The 14,264-nt window shown below is 41.4% G+C and overlaps 1 protein-coding gene across 10 annotated transcripts in view; it reads right to left on the bottom strand.

The window, feature by feature from the left end:
* The window catches only part of PAK3 (p21 (RAC1) activated kinase 3), a 450,753-nt gene that overhangs the window by 123,099 nt on the left and 313,390 nt on the right, over positions 1 to 14,264 (bottom strand). For 8 of the 10 annotated variants that reach the window (XM_080652995.1, XM_080652999.1, XM_080652993.1 and 5 more), the window contains 3 exons: positions 13,573 to 13,617; positions 12,257 to 12,410; positions 9,051 to 9,088 (listed from right to left, as the gene is read on the bottom strand). In XM_080652995.1, coding sequence (XP_080509121.1) covers positions 9,051 to 9,088; positions 12,257 to 12,410; positions 13,573 to 13,617 — 237 coding nt within the window. The remainder of the gene's footprint in view (positions 1 to 9,050; positions 9,089 to 12,256; positions 12,411 to 13,572; positions 13,618 to 14,264) is intronic. The other 2 variants (XM_080652994.1, XM_080653002.1) reach the window with 1 other exon arrangement.

Here is a 14,264-nt window from a genome sequence, read left to right as displayed (position 1 = left end):
GACCAGGGGCCACGGCTGGAGGGGCCAGGTGGAGGATGTGGAGGATGGGTCGAGACCCACCCCTGTGCTCACAGCAGCCTCACAGCCCACAGTGCCTTTCAAGGTGCACAAATTTGTGCACTAGGCCCCTAGTTTTATTATAACACTACAGTTCTAACTTGTTCTTTACCTTGCAAGACCTGCTTCAAAAATCACACAGTCATGCACTAAAACCCTATAAATATTGTCCCTTGAGATCCCCTTTTAAAGACACAGCTAATGCTACTGAGGTAGGACTCTTTCTTACTGCTGTAAGTTTAATAAACTTAGCTTTACTTGATTAACAGGTTTTTCTGGTGGCAAAAGTATAATGTTGCTACACTTTTCCTTCCAGGCTGAAAATTATTATGTCTAATATGTCTAAACTTACAAAAATAAAGATATACGTATAGCGAATATTTTTGTCTTTTTGAAATTAGGTATTTTTGAGCCTCATTATGCCATACACTGGGTCAGGGGAGATAATTCTTCATCTGGATTGGGTCCTGTAGTCTTAGAATTCCAAAGGGTTTGGCCCATCCCCCCCAAAGACAAGTATATACATGCTCTTACATATAATTTATTTTTTATTGTTTAGAGAATTACAAATACTAGTACATATGTCTCCTTTTTCCCCCATTGACCTCCCCCCAGTCTCGCCCATCCCCCAGCACATGCCCAGACACTAGGGGGTGAGGGCATGTGTCTTACATATAATTTCAAGGGTTCATAGATTTTTTGAAGACTATCCATGAACCCGAAGTTGTAAACCTTGTTCTAGAGAGTAAGTACACCATCTAGAGAAACTACCTCAGAAAACTCTCCTTTCTTTGAGTTAATTTTTTAAAAAAATTATATATATTCATTTTTCAATTTTAATTTTTAAGGTTAAATGAATTAGATTTAAGGACTTTGGAGACTTTAGATAATGCAAGGTGTCATCTGGGCCACTTTCAGTGTTTGTTTAAAATGCAGATATCAAGGTTCCATTTCAGAACTACTCTGAAAAGTAAATTCTTGAAATCTGCATTTTATCAGACTCCCCAGGCAATTCTGATGCACAATAAAGTAAATGAACCACTAATCTACATGGACAAAAGTAATTCAGTACTGCAAATCAGAAGCACAATATGTCAAGTGCACATCCAGGTTCTCTAGGCACAAATCATGGCATATTCATATTTTTGCTATTACCTTCCACTTGGAATACTGGCCCAGGATTATAAATGCACTAGAGGCCCTGTGCATGAAATTCGTGCATGAGGGTGGGTGTCCCTCAGCCCAGCCTGCACCCTCTCCAATCTGGGACCCCTCGAGGGATGTCTGACTGCCCATTTAGGCCCGATCCTACCAAGACTGCTGGCTCACAACTGCTTGCCTGCCTGCCTTCCTGATTGCCCCTAACCGCTTCTGCCTGCTAGCCTGATCACCCCCTAACCCAGGGGTGGGCAAACTTTTTGACTCGAGGGCCACAATGGGTTCTTAAACTGGACCGGAACAAAAGCATGGATGTAGTGTTTGTGTGAACTAATATAAATTCAAAGTAAAGGAGTGGAGGGGAGAGCAAGAGAACCCTCCACTCTTTTGGCTCCGCGGGCCGGATAGAACAGCCGAACGGGCCGGATCCGGCCCGTGGGCTGTAGTTTGCCCACGGCTGCCCTAACCACTCCTGTGCCAGCCTGATTGATGTCTAACTGCTCCCCTGCCAACCTGATTGTCCCTAACTGCCCTCCCTGCCAGCCTGGTCACCCCTAACTGCCCTCCCCTGCCAGCCTCATTGCCTCTAACTGCTCTCCCCTGGTGGTCTGTTTCTCCCCCCCCCCCCCCCCGCAACTGCCCTCACCTGCAGGCCTGGTCCCCTGCAACTGCCTTCCCCTGTAGGCCTGGTCACCCCTAACTGCCTTCCCCTGCAGGCCTGGTCCCCCCCAACTGCCCTCCCCTACAGGCCTGGTCCCCCCAACTGCTTTCCCCTTCAGGCCTGGGTCCCCCCCAGCTGCCCTTTCCTGCAGGCCTGGTCTCCCCCAGCTTCCTTCCTCTGCCGGCCTGGTCACCCCTAACTGCCCTCCCCTGCAGGCTTGATCACCCCCAACTTCCCTCCCTTGCAGGCCTGGTCCCCCCCAACTGCTTTCCCCTGCAGGCCTGGTCACCCCCAATTTCCCTCCTCTGCTGGCCTGGTCACCCCTAAGTGCCCTCCCCTGAAGGCTTGATCACCCCCAACTTCCCTCCCTTGCAGGTCTGGTACCTCCCAACTGCCTTCCCCTGCTGGCCTGATCACCCATAACTGCCCTCCCTTGCAGGCCTGGTCCCTCCCAACCTCCCTCCCCTGATGGCCATCTTGTTGCGGCCATCTTGTGTCCACATGGGGCAGCCATCTTTGACCATATGGGGACAGCCATCTTGTTTCTTGGAGTGATGGTCAATTTGCATATTACTCTTTTATTAGTTAGGATTACTTCACTCTCAATAGTATAATACAAATAAAAATTTAAAAAGCAGCCTCAAATTGAAGAGCAGGCCCATGAACAGTTTTTAGCATTTAATACAATAATATGAAAGAAGCTACCAGAGTGAGCAGTAAAGCAGATGTTATATGATTATGGGAGGTATCACTTAATTCAATATTAATTATATAGCCAGTATTTAAAAACATTCAATGACTACAACAGTGCTTCTATTTTAATTCCCATCAAGGCTACTAGAGGATGCCAAAACTCGTGATCACTTCAGGCTATATCTATAAAGGGTTGTCAATCCCATTAAATCAGATACTGTAGGATAGCTAGGTGTACTGGGAGTGTTTCTAATGCAAAATAATAATCATAATAATATCAATAATAATAATAAAATAAGAAGTGCAAAGTGCAGTCTCCCCTTAGAATAATAAGGAGAACACAAGGTGCAATTATCCATTCCTAAGTAACTGAGTCCCACAGAAATGATCCAACCTGAACTTAAGGGTCTAATTCAGTTCATTCAGTCAATAAAAATACAGCCTTAGTCAAGCAGTTTAATCAAATATATCCACCTGAAATCCTGCCAGCCTTTCAAACTCAAACTGTCCAAGAGGAAACTCAGCATTTTCTCACAGAAATTTGAAACTCCTGAAAGATGACACCCTATTTCTGGCCAACCACATATCATTTTTAAGCCTGCAATCACCTTTGACCTCAACTTCTTCTCCAACATCTAATCATTAACCTAACCATCTTGGAAATTTTAATTTAATCTACATTCCTACTGCCACTATCTCACTTACGACCTCATTACCTCTGCCCTGGGGGCTTGCAATACTCCCCCAAATGGCCTCCTTTCATCCAGTCTCACCTTCTGTCCTTAATTCATTCTGAACATTTGATGTCAGACTACTCTTCTCAAGGCATAAGCTTTAATTATTTAACACTCTTGTTCTAAAAAATTTTGACCTTTCCACTATACACTGCCAAAAGCCATATCTCTAAGAGTACCATTTAAGGGTCTCTATGATTTGGCTCCAAGTTAACTTTCAAGGCTTATTTCCTACTAGAGGCCCAGTGCACGAATTCGTGCATGGGTGGGGTTCAGGCTGGTGATCAGGGCTGATTGGGGCCATCTCACCCAGTCCCCATCAGGGCCACAGGAGGTTGGCAGGCCATGGGGAGGGGCCGCGGGAGGTTGGCTGGCCATGGGAGGTTGTCTGTGGGAGTGTACTGACCACCAGGGGGCAGCTCCTGCATTGAGCATCTGCTCCCTGGTGGTCAGTGCGCATCATAGCGACTGGTCGACTGGTTGTTCTGGTTGTTTGGTCATTCGGTCACTTAGGCTTTTATATATATAGCCTAGAGGCCTGGTACATGAAATTCGTGCACTGGGAGGGGGGTGTCCCTCAGCCCAGCCTGCACCCTTTCCAATCTGGAACCCCTCAAGGTATCGGGCCTAAACTGGCAGTCAGACATCTCTCTCACAATCCAGGACTTCTGGCTCCCAACCACTCACCTGCCTGCCTGCCTGATCACCCCCTAACCACTCACCTGCCAGCCTGATTGATGCCTAACTGCTCCCCTGCTGGCCCGATTGCCCCCCAACTGCCCTCCCCTGCAGGTCTTGTCCCCCCCAACTACCCTCCCCTGCCGGACTAGTCACCCCCAACTGTCCTCCCCTGCAGGCCTGGTCTCCCCTAACTGCCCTCCCCTGGTGGCCTGGTCACCCCTAATTGCCCTTCCTTGCCGGCCTGGTCACCCCCAACTGACCTTTCCTGGCAGCCCAATCACCCCCAGCTGCCCTCTCCTGCCAGTCCAATTGCCCCCAACTGCCCTCCCCTGCTGGTCTGTTCACCTCCAACTGCCTTCCCCTGCCAGCCATCTTGTGGTGGCCATCTTGTGACCACATGGGGGCGGCCATCTTATGACTACATGGGGGCAACCATATGGTGCGAGGGTGTGATGGTCAATTTGCATATCACCTCTTTATTATATAGGACTAGAGGCCTGGTGCATGAAATTCGTGCACTGAGTGGGGGGTGTCCCTCAGCCCAGCCTGCACCCTCTCCAATCTGGGATCCCTGTCACAATTCAGGACTGCTGGCTCCTAACCGCTCACCTGCCTGCCTGACTAATTGCCCCCAACTGCCCTCCCCTGCCAGCCTAGTTGCCCCTAACTGCCCTCCCCTGCTGGCCTGGTCGCCCCTAACTGTCCTCTCCTGCTGGCCTGATTGCCCACAACTACCCTCCCCTGCCAGCCATCTTGACCACATGGGGGTGGCCATCTTTGACCACATGGGGTCGGCCATCTTGTGTGAGGGCATGAGGGTAAATTTGCATATTACCTCTTTATTATAAAGGATGATTCCTTTTCTTGCATCTCAGTCTTCATTCAAACTTACATCCCTTTCTCTCCTTGCTCTCCTCACTATCATGTCCTTTGCCATGCTTTTCCTTGTGCTTGGAATGCCCTTCCCCATCTTCACAGATCCAAATCCCATGTGATTTTCAAGATCTAACTCAAATGCCTCCTTTTATTTAAACCATTTTCTAACTCAACCTTCAATAAATATGTAGCAGCCACTGAGCTTAAGCCCTTGGGACAAGGGCATGCTTCCTTTAACTTCCCCAGCTAAAAGTAATCTATTTTCTCTGAATTCTCATAGCAAATAAACATCATTTAAAGTATGTAACATGATCCATATTGTGTTGAGCTTGTTTATGTTTATATTTTTTTCTCTTACTAAACTACGCTCCAAATTTCCTAGTGAGTTTAAGGAAGCACTTGATAAAAATATGTTTAATAAGTGAATATCCAGAGAGAAACCAAGATGGCGGCATAGGTAAGCACCTAAACTGCTGCCTCACACAACAATTTCAAAACTACAACTAAAAGACAGAACGGACAGCATCCAGAACCACAGGAAAGCTGGCTGAGTGGAAATTCTACAACTAGAAGGAAAGAGAAAAGCTCACAGAGAACTGGAGGTATGGCAAAGGGTCTTTGTGCGCGCAGAGAGGAAGGATGGCTGAGAGCCTGGCTGACTTTCTCTGGCAGAAGGGGGAAGGAAGCCCCTGACCGCACTGAACCCCAGTTCTGACTGCACTGAACCCCAGTTCCGGCCGAGCCCCTGGGGACCCACGCTCTTACGGGGGAGTCTGGACTCTTGGGCAGAGACTCGGGAGCCTGGAAGGCAGAGGTCTGAAGGAGCGTGCGTGCCAGTGCGCACAAAGGCTGCGGAGGTTGCCACAGGCTTTCCCTAGTGGAAGGGAGTCAGAGGCTCCTGACTGCACTGAGCCCCACTTCTGTCTGCACTGAACCCCAGTTCCAGGCAAGCCCCTGGGGACCCACGCTCTTGTGGGGGGAGTCTGGACTCTCGGGCGGAGACTCGGGAGCCGGGGAAGGCAGAGGTCTGCACGTGCGCACAAGGGCAAGGCTGATGGGAAGCCAAGACTGTCTGCTCCGCCCTGAGACTCAACCCCATCCAAACCGAGCACAGAGGCTATTGCAATTTGGCAAGTCTAATCCTATAAGGCTGTCTCCAGCACCAAACTTCTCCTAGCATAGACGCAGCTGATCCTTACAGCCAACTGGCCTGGAGGTCAATTCCTCCCAGTGATACCAACAACAATCAAGACTTAATTACAACAAGGCTGTACACACAGTCCACAAAGGGGGTGCACCAAGAGTGTCCACCTCAGGTTAACTGGGGAGGCCGACCCACTGGGCCATATAGGAAACCTAGCACACAAATTTACCCTACCAACTTAGGGAAGCAGTGAAAATGCTGTGTCAAAGAAACAGATCACAAACGAAAGAAATGGAGGAAAACAAACGACTGGATATAGAATTCAAAACCACAGTTATAAGGCTTTTCAAGAATATCCTAGAAAAGGCCGATAAATATAACGAGACCCTCGAAGATATGAGAAAGGACCAACTAGAAATTAAACATACACTGACTGAAATAAAAAATATTATACAGAGACCCAAAAACAGACTAGATGAACACAAGAATCAAGTCAAAGAATTGAAATACAAAGAAGCAAAAAACACTCAACCAAAAAAGCAAAAAGCAAAAAAAAAAACATCCAAAAAGTTGAAGATAGTGTAAGAAGACTCTGGGACAACTTCAAGCGTACCAACATCAGAATTATGGGGGTGCCAGAAGAAGAGAGAGAGCAAGATACTGAAAACCTATTTGAAGAAATAATGACCGAAAACTTCCCCCACCTGGTGAAAGAAATAGACTTACAAGTCCAGGAAGCGCACAGAACCCCAAACAAAAGGAATCCAAAGAGGACCACACCAAGACACATCATAATTAAAATGCCAAGAGCAAAAGACAAAGAGAGAATATTAAAAGCAGCAAGAGAAAAACAGTTAATTACCTACAAGGGAGCACCCATACGACTGTCAGCTGATTTCTCAACAGAAACTATGCAGGCCAGAGGGGAGTGGCAAGAAATTTTCAAAGTTATGAATAGCAAGAACCTACAACCAAGATTACTCTACCCAGCAAAGCTATCATTCAGAATTAAAGGGCAGATAAAGAGCTTCACAGATAAGAAAAAGCTAAAGGAGTTCATCACCACCAAACCAGTATTATATGAAATGCTGAAAGGTATTCTTAAAGGAGAGGAAGAAGAAAAAAGTAAAGATAAAAATTATGAACAACAAATACATATCTATCAACAAGTGAACATAAAAATCAAGTGAATTAAAAACTTGAGGAACAGAATAATCTGGCGAATATAATAGAATCAGGGGCATAGAAAGGGAGTGGACTGATAACTCTCAGGGGGAAAGGGGAATGGGGGGTTCATGAAGAGACTGGACAAAAATCATACACCTATGGATGAGGACTGTGGGGGAGGTAAGGGCAGAAGGTGGGATGGGAACCGGGTGGAGGGGAGCTATGGGGGGAAAAAGGAGAAACAATTGTAATAATCTGAATAAAGATTTATTTAAAAAATAAAAAAATAATAAGTGAATATCCAGTGGTTTTATCTCTAAACAGTGATATCATATTTTTCTGATTTGGTAGAATATTTTGGTTATTATATAGATTTAGTTTTAATTCTACATGCAAAACCAATAGAGGCAAGCTCAAAAAGGCCAATCTCTTAGGGCAGTGGTTCTCAACCTTTCTAATGCCGCGACCCTTTAATACACTTCCTCATGTTGTGGTGAGCCCCAACCATAAAATTATTTTTGTTGCTACTTCATAACTGTAATTTTGCTACTCTTATGAATCGTAATGTAAATATCTGTGTTTTCTGATGGTCTTAGGCGACCCTGCTAGCGGTTCTCAACCTGTGGGTCGCGACCCACAGGTTGAAAACCGCTGCTGTAGAGCCTAAGACCATCGGAAAACACAGATATTTACATTACGATTCATTAACAGTAGCAAAATTACAGTTATGAAGTAGCAACAAAAATAATTTTATGGTTGGGGATCACCACAACATGAGGAACTGCATTAAAGGGACGTGGCATTAGAAAGGTTGAGAACCACTGTCTTAGGGAGTATAAACTGTTTACAAAATAAAACTCCTACACAGACCATCCTAGTAGACTGATGTGTTAAATAGTTGACTTACCTAAAAGATAACAATATTTATTTGCTAGGTTACCTAGTCAGTATTACACAATAATGTTGTTAATTAAATCAAGGGGCATAAGTTATGTGTTGATCATGGAAGGTTGGCATTTTTGTCTTTCCCATGTTGCTATTACCTTCCTTGACATGCTGTTTTCAGTGTTGCCCAATAAGCTGTCACAGCATAGAAAAAGGAGAAGGGGAGATTACCAGTGAGAATACTAGGGCTATATTTTGTTGTGTTTTGGAGAATCTGAGTAAGGCACAAGTACCATTGCCTCACACAAGCCTTGTGTATAAAGAGAATAAGTTTTTCCTCTTGTTACCATCTAAAAAATAATAGTAATAGTAGCTTACAATTAATAAACACATAGAGTGTGCTAGGTAATGTACTAAGTATATCATATGTATTATCTCATTAAATATTCACACAAGTTTTAGGAGGTAGGTTATACCCAGTTAAAGCTGAAGAAAGAGGCTCAGAGGAGCTAAGCCATTTTCCCAAAGTTTTTCAGCTTTTAAGAGGAGGAATAAGACTAAATACCTATGTCCAAGGCCTTAATTCTTTTTTTTTTCATTTTATTTTTAATTGTGGTAAAACATATATAACATAAAATTTAACATCTTAACCATTTTTAAGTATATAGTTCAGAGTGTCAAATGTATTCACATTGTTGTGCAACCATCGCCACCATCCATCTCTAGAACTCTTTTTATCTTGTAACATTAAAACTCTGTACCCATTAACAATAACTCCCCATTTCTGCCTCTCTGAGCAACCACTTTCTGTCTCTATGATTTTGACTACTTTAGGTAATTCATGTAAGTAGAATCATATAGTATGTATCTAAATTATACTTTTCAAAACCATTTTAAAAGATTCTATATCTAAAAAACTAGATATGCACAATTGTGTTCTATTGGACTACCAGAAACACTGATTACACAAAACTGTTTTAAATTTTTCACTTACCGAAGAATGGGCTGCTATGTATCCATGAGCACTTTTATCTGAAAAGTGAAGATAAAGCTGTCACCTTTGTTTCATAAAGACTGTCTTATTTAAAGGCGATACTTAAAAAAATAATAATAACTTCATGTGTTTTACCAGAAGGGAATTCTCCAATTCATTATTAAATAGATATTATGAAAATGATATTTTTCTTATAATTTACACCCTTACATCCCCAACATATTATCACAACATTATGTTATAGACCTTTAATGAAGGCCTATAGTGATTCTCATCTATATGGAGAAATGTTAAGATTACCTACTCCTGGATTGCAATGATTCCATACAGTAGTTCCCCCAAAGTGGAGGATATATTCAGGTCTGAAACCTGAGATAATACCAAATCTTGTGCATGGGTGCGCGTGTGTGCGTGCGCGCGTACACACACACACACACACACACACACACAGCAGGTCCTGGAATAACATTTCATTCGACATTGCCTTCTAATAATGTTTATGAGATGCTGTAGTAACTTAACTCTTGTTTATATCAATTAGCCTATGGTAAAATTGGTTTCATTATATATTATTTGGACACAGTTCCAAGAAACTATGGAAGACATTAAGTGAGGAATTATGGAATCCAGTTTTTCTGTTCATGTCATCTACCCACAAATTTAATGCCTTTTCCATTTTAACTAAGTACCTATCACACACTGTGGCTGTAATTTTTGCAGTTTGAGTTGTGACAGAAAAACTAGCATGGATTTCTTCTTCACAGTTATGAATAGAAGATTCATTCTTCCCATAGATCTTAGCAACTTCAGCATGTTTGTTTTCTTTCCCTATTAAGTTGACAACTTTATCCTTTTCAGTTAAATAAAGCACTTTATGAATTTTCTTTGGAATATCTGAATTGCAAGCATTACTACTCTTGTGCTTTGTTTGAGGAGATTATTAAGTAAAATAAGGGTTACTTGAACACAAGCACTGCAATACCCCAACAGCTGATCTGATAACCTAGATGGCTACTAAGTGACTAACAGGTGGGGAGTGTGTGCAGCATGGACACACTGAACAAAGAATGATTCATGTTCCAGGTGGGATGCAACAGGACCACACAAGATTTCATTTCATTACTCAGAACAGCACAACATTTAAGCTTTATTTTTGAAATTTTCCATTTAATAATTTTTGTACCATGGTTGACCATGGATAACTAAAACTACAAAAAACAAAAGCATGGATAAGGAAGGACTACTGTACATATATATCTAGAATTTTTACACCACTTCCTCCTTCCCTTTACCTTCTACCCCCTTTCCCTTCCTCCCTTCTACCCTCCCTTCCACTCCCCTACTCCTCCTTTCCCTCCCTATCCTATTAGTCAGTTGTGACATAAGCATCCAGAAAACATATGGTGGCATTTCACTCAACGCAATAATGCAATATCTCAGATATTACTGAGTTTCAACATAACTTTTAGGATTGATTCTTTGTAAGTTGAGAAAATTCAACACAAAAATAAAAGGGTTAAAAAGCAGTGGCGACATGGAATAAATACACATTTTGAGAATTTGAAAAGTATTAATGGGTACACTGAAATGATTTCTTGAACGCATTTTTTGGTATTAATAGCCTATGGTTCTACAGTGTACTTGGAGCATAGCTCTAGATTTATTCACATTAAGCATTTTTTGATGTGTCACCAGGATCTCTTAAATATTTTATTCCATGTTATATGCTAAATATCATAAAAAGTTCTCCTTGATGGTTCCTTTTCTTCTTTTAGGTTTTTGCCATTGGATAACAAAAGTTAATCTTCTCATTAAAAAGAATCCTATTGAGCATGAAAATTGCCATATGCCTTTAAGTTTGGTCTTTGATATGACCAAATAAGAAACCCAGTGTATTCTTGTACCATTGTTGAAGAGACCAAGCTTGCCCTGGAAATGGAGAGCATTGTGCTAAGTGAAATAAACCAGTCAGAGAAAGATAAATATCACATTATCTCACTCATTTGTGTAATATAATGAACAATATAAACTGATGAACCAAAACAGATCCAGATACAGAGAAGCATTGATCAAACTGTCAAACCTCAGAAGGAAGGTAGGGGAGGGTGGGGGTAAGGGGGAGAGATCAACCAAAGGACTTGTATGCATGCATGTAAGCCTAACCAATGAACACAGACACTAGGGGGTGAAGGTATGAGTGAGGGGGTGGGGGGCAATAGGGGGATAAGGACATGTATGTATTACCTTAATCAATAAAGAAAAAAAACAATGCCAGAAGATATGGGTTTGTTATAGGTGGGGCACTAATGATAGTATTCTCTTCTTTCTTTGGATGTTAAATAAGAAATTGCTCTTGAGAGGCAACCCAGATAATATTTATTAAAATGCAGAAGTATCATTTGGTATATGTATTGTAGTTGCTTATAGTGCAAATTTGAACATCAAAACTTAAAACAAAGTCCAGGTCTACAAGCTAGCAAATGAAGTCAAAATTTGGCAGACTCATAGCCTTTCAATCTCTTGGAATAGCAAACCATGATTTCTTCTTTAAAGTCTGACTTTGAAGTCTGATAAAAATAACCTGGCAGCCTCAACATTTGTACTGCATTATCATGGTTCAATTAGATGATTCTAAAGAATAAAACAAATTTCAAGAAACTATGGTTTGATCCATACATTTCTTACTTCATGAACACATCACAAGGCCTGATCATGAGTAACTGAGTTTCATGCCAGTGAAGAAACCAAACAATAATTGTGATTGCTGATTCAAACTGATAATTACTGCTTCACTGAACAATTTCCTTATTTCAGTTCTAAAATTGGTCTCTTTCTCTCTCTCTCTTTCTTTCTTTCTTTCTTTCTTTCTTTCTTTCTTTCTTTCTTTCTTTCTCTCTTTATTGGCATAGTATAGTCACAAAAATATGTGTTGGCTATCTGAATGACAAACTTAATGTGCAATACAAAAATTGACAAACTTAAAAAACAAAAAACAAAAATAAATAAATAAAATAAAATTATCCAAGCACTGTAAATCTATTAACATCAACTTAAACTTCCAACTCATCATTTGGTTTACTTCTTTTGAAGTCATTCAGAGAAGGAACTAGAACTGACTTCAAATACCATACAGGTATTCTCTTCTAATCGTGAGGGTCTGGTATTAGAAATTTTTTACATTTTTGATATCCTAGATTTACTCTTACCTCCTGATGTAAAGCTCATGTATTTCTGGTTATTGACTGTTTCTTTGGAATCATAGAATTTGAGAACATCTAGAACTGCTTGTGGGTTCTTCTTCTGTTCCAGTTTTGTTATGTTGGAGGTTTGGAGTAATCGTGCCCATTGCTCAGGAATTCCCTGTGGACAAGCAAAGGCAAAGAATGGCATATCAGAACATTCAGCAGTTACATTTTTCTGGTCCAGTAAAGTTCTTCACCAAGAAGCCCATGCTACCTGTAGAATTTCACTTGGAAAACTGAAGTTACACTCCAGATTTAAAGTTAGTAACTTAATAATGCAATCATTCTCTTCTCTAAATAAAACACATAGTTAAAACTAGGATCCAACTTAAAAAGGGTGGGTGGGAGTATGACTGTGATAGAAAAAAAAAAGTGCATGAAAATCACCTCCATATTAACTCTGCTCATCCATGAAATGATGTTTACAGCTTAGCTTATTTTTTCTGGTGACTCAGGGCAGACATAGCAAGACTTCTCTAAATTTGTGCACAGCATAGTAGTGTGCAGATCAATAGATTTTATTTTACTGTGAATAACATAAGCTGTTTCTGGGCATGTTGTAATTACAATATCTTTTAGAATAAAAGGAAAGCCCCACCCTTGGTCAATTCATACTTTTTGATCATAAAATATAATTTGGGAGGTCTAGTGCTTTAATAGAAAGGGTGATTGAGAAGAAACAACAACAGAATTGTGGGGGAGCAATAACCATTGAGATACTAAAGAGTAACATTAATGCTGCTTTGGGCATTTTCCCTGCAGCTTTGTCGGCTCCTCCCTTCATTCCCTCCTTCCCACTCCATTCACTGGCCACATAGAAGAACCTGGGGACTGTGACAACCATGCCAAAGCCTTGTGAGAATTTGAAATAATCAGAAGCATTTAGAGCAGAGAGGAAGGAGTATTTGGAAATCTAAACATGGAGAATTGCAAAAATTACATAGAGAGGTTAGTTTTGCATTAGGCAATCAGTATTCTTTCCTAGTTGCTCAGCCTACAGATGTCCCCATTTCATGATTATTCAACTTCCAATAGAAATTTGGAGTGAAAAACAAATACACTACTCCTGAAGTGCATTTAGATACAATTTAGGTGGTTTTGTCCTATGAAGTCTCGGCAAAACAATGTGTGACGTGGGCCTCCAGAGTTTGGGAATGACAACAAAAAAGTGAGATAAGCCAAGCAACAACTCTACTGCACACACATGAACCTGCTGCTGCAGTGCTATGACATCTCAAAGAAGCACTTTGATGCAAGCTTCTTTTGGGCCTGTGACGCACCTCTGGGAGCTTCCCTGGGCACATCTGTGAGCCATAGAGATCTGGCTGTAATGGACGTAAATAAAGAAAGAAAAGAAAGTTAAAACAGAATGTGGGACAACTTAGAAGGTGGGAGGAGATGAAACCAATGGGTCTGAATGGGGTGGGGGTAATCCCATCTAAAGTGGTTATAAAATAGGGAGGTATTACCTAATCAGGGGCAGGATAGACTATAGTACGACATATTTAAAAACAAACAAACAAAAAAACAACAAAAAACAGAGAAAACAACAATATTCCAAAGTTTGGATTCATAATTCCACTTTTGGCCAGATGCTTCCTCCATAAATACACACTAATAAGAATTATCATTAAATGACTGAAGAAGTTACTAAAAGGTAGAAACATGAATTTGGAAGGAAGAAGGATAGCATTATAAACAGTTTCAATAATAATTTGTAAGTTGTTTTTGTAACTGGTGATCCATCACAGGTAGCCAATGGCCATGAGATGAACTTATAAAGTTAAGTTTCCAATTCTAGTTAATCATTTTCAGTTTCACATTGGAAGTGTGTATGTGACTAAAATTCAAAGTATGGCTATAGGGTGATGTTGAATTTAACATTTACTTTCATTGATGTGATTATTCTGTATTTTGTAGCTAATATCATGGCTGGCTTAGAGAAAACTAGATAGAGGATTTCCTACACAGA

The sequence above is a fragment of the Plecotus auritus genome (genome assembly GCF_963455305.1).
Source record: "Plecotus auritus genome assembly, chromosome: X".
NCBI lineage: Eukaryota > Metazoa > Chordata > Mammalia > Chiroptera > Vespertilionidae > Plecotus > Plecotus auritus.
Note: the sequence above shows the minus strand (reverse complement) of the source record. Positions and strands in the feature narration are given on the sequence as shown.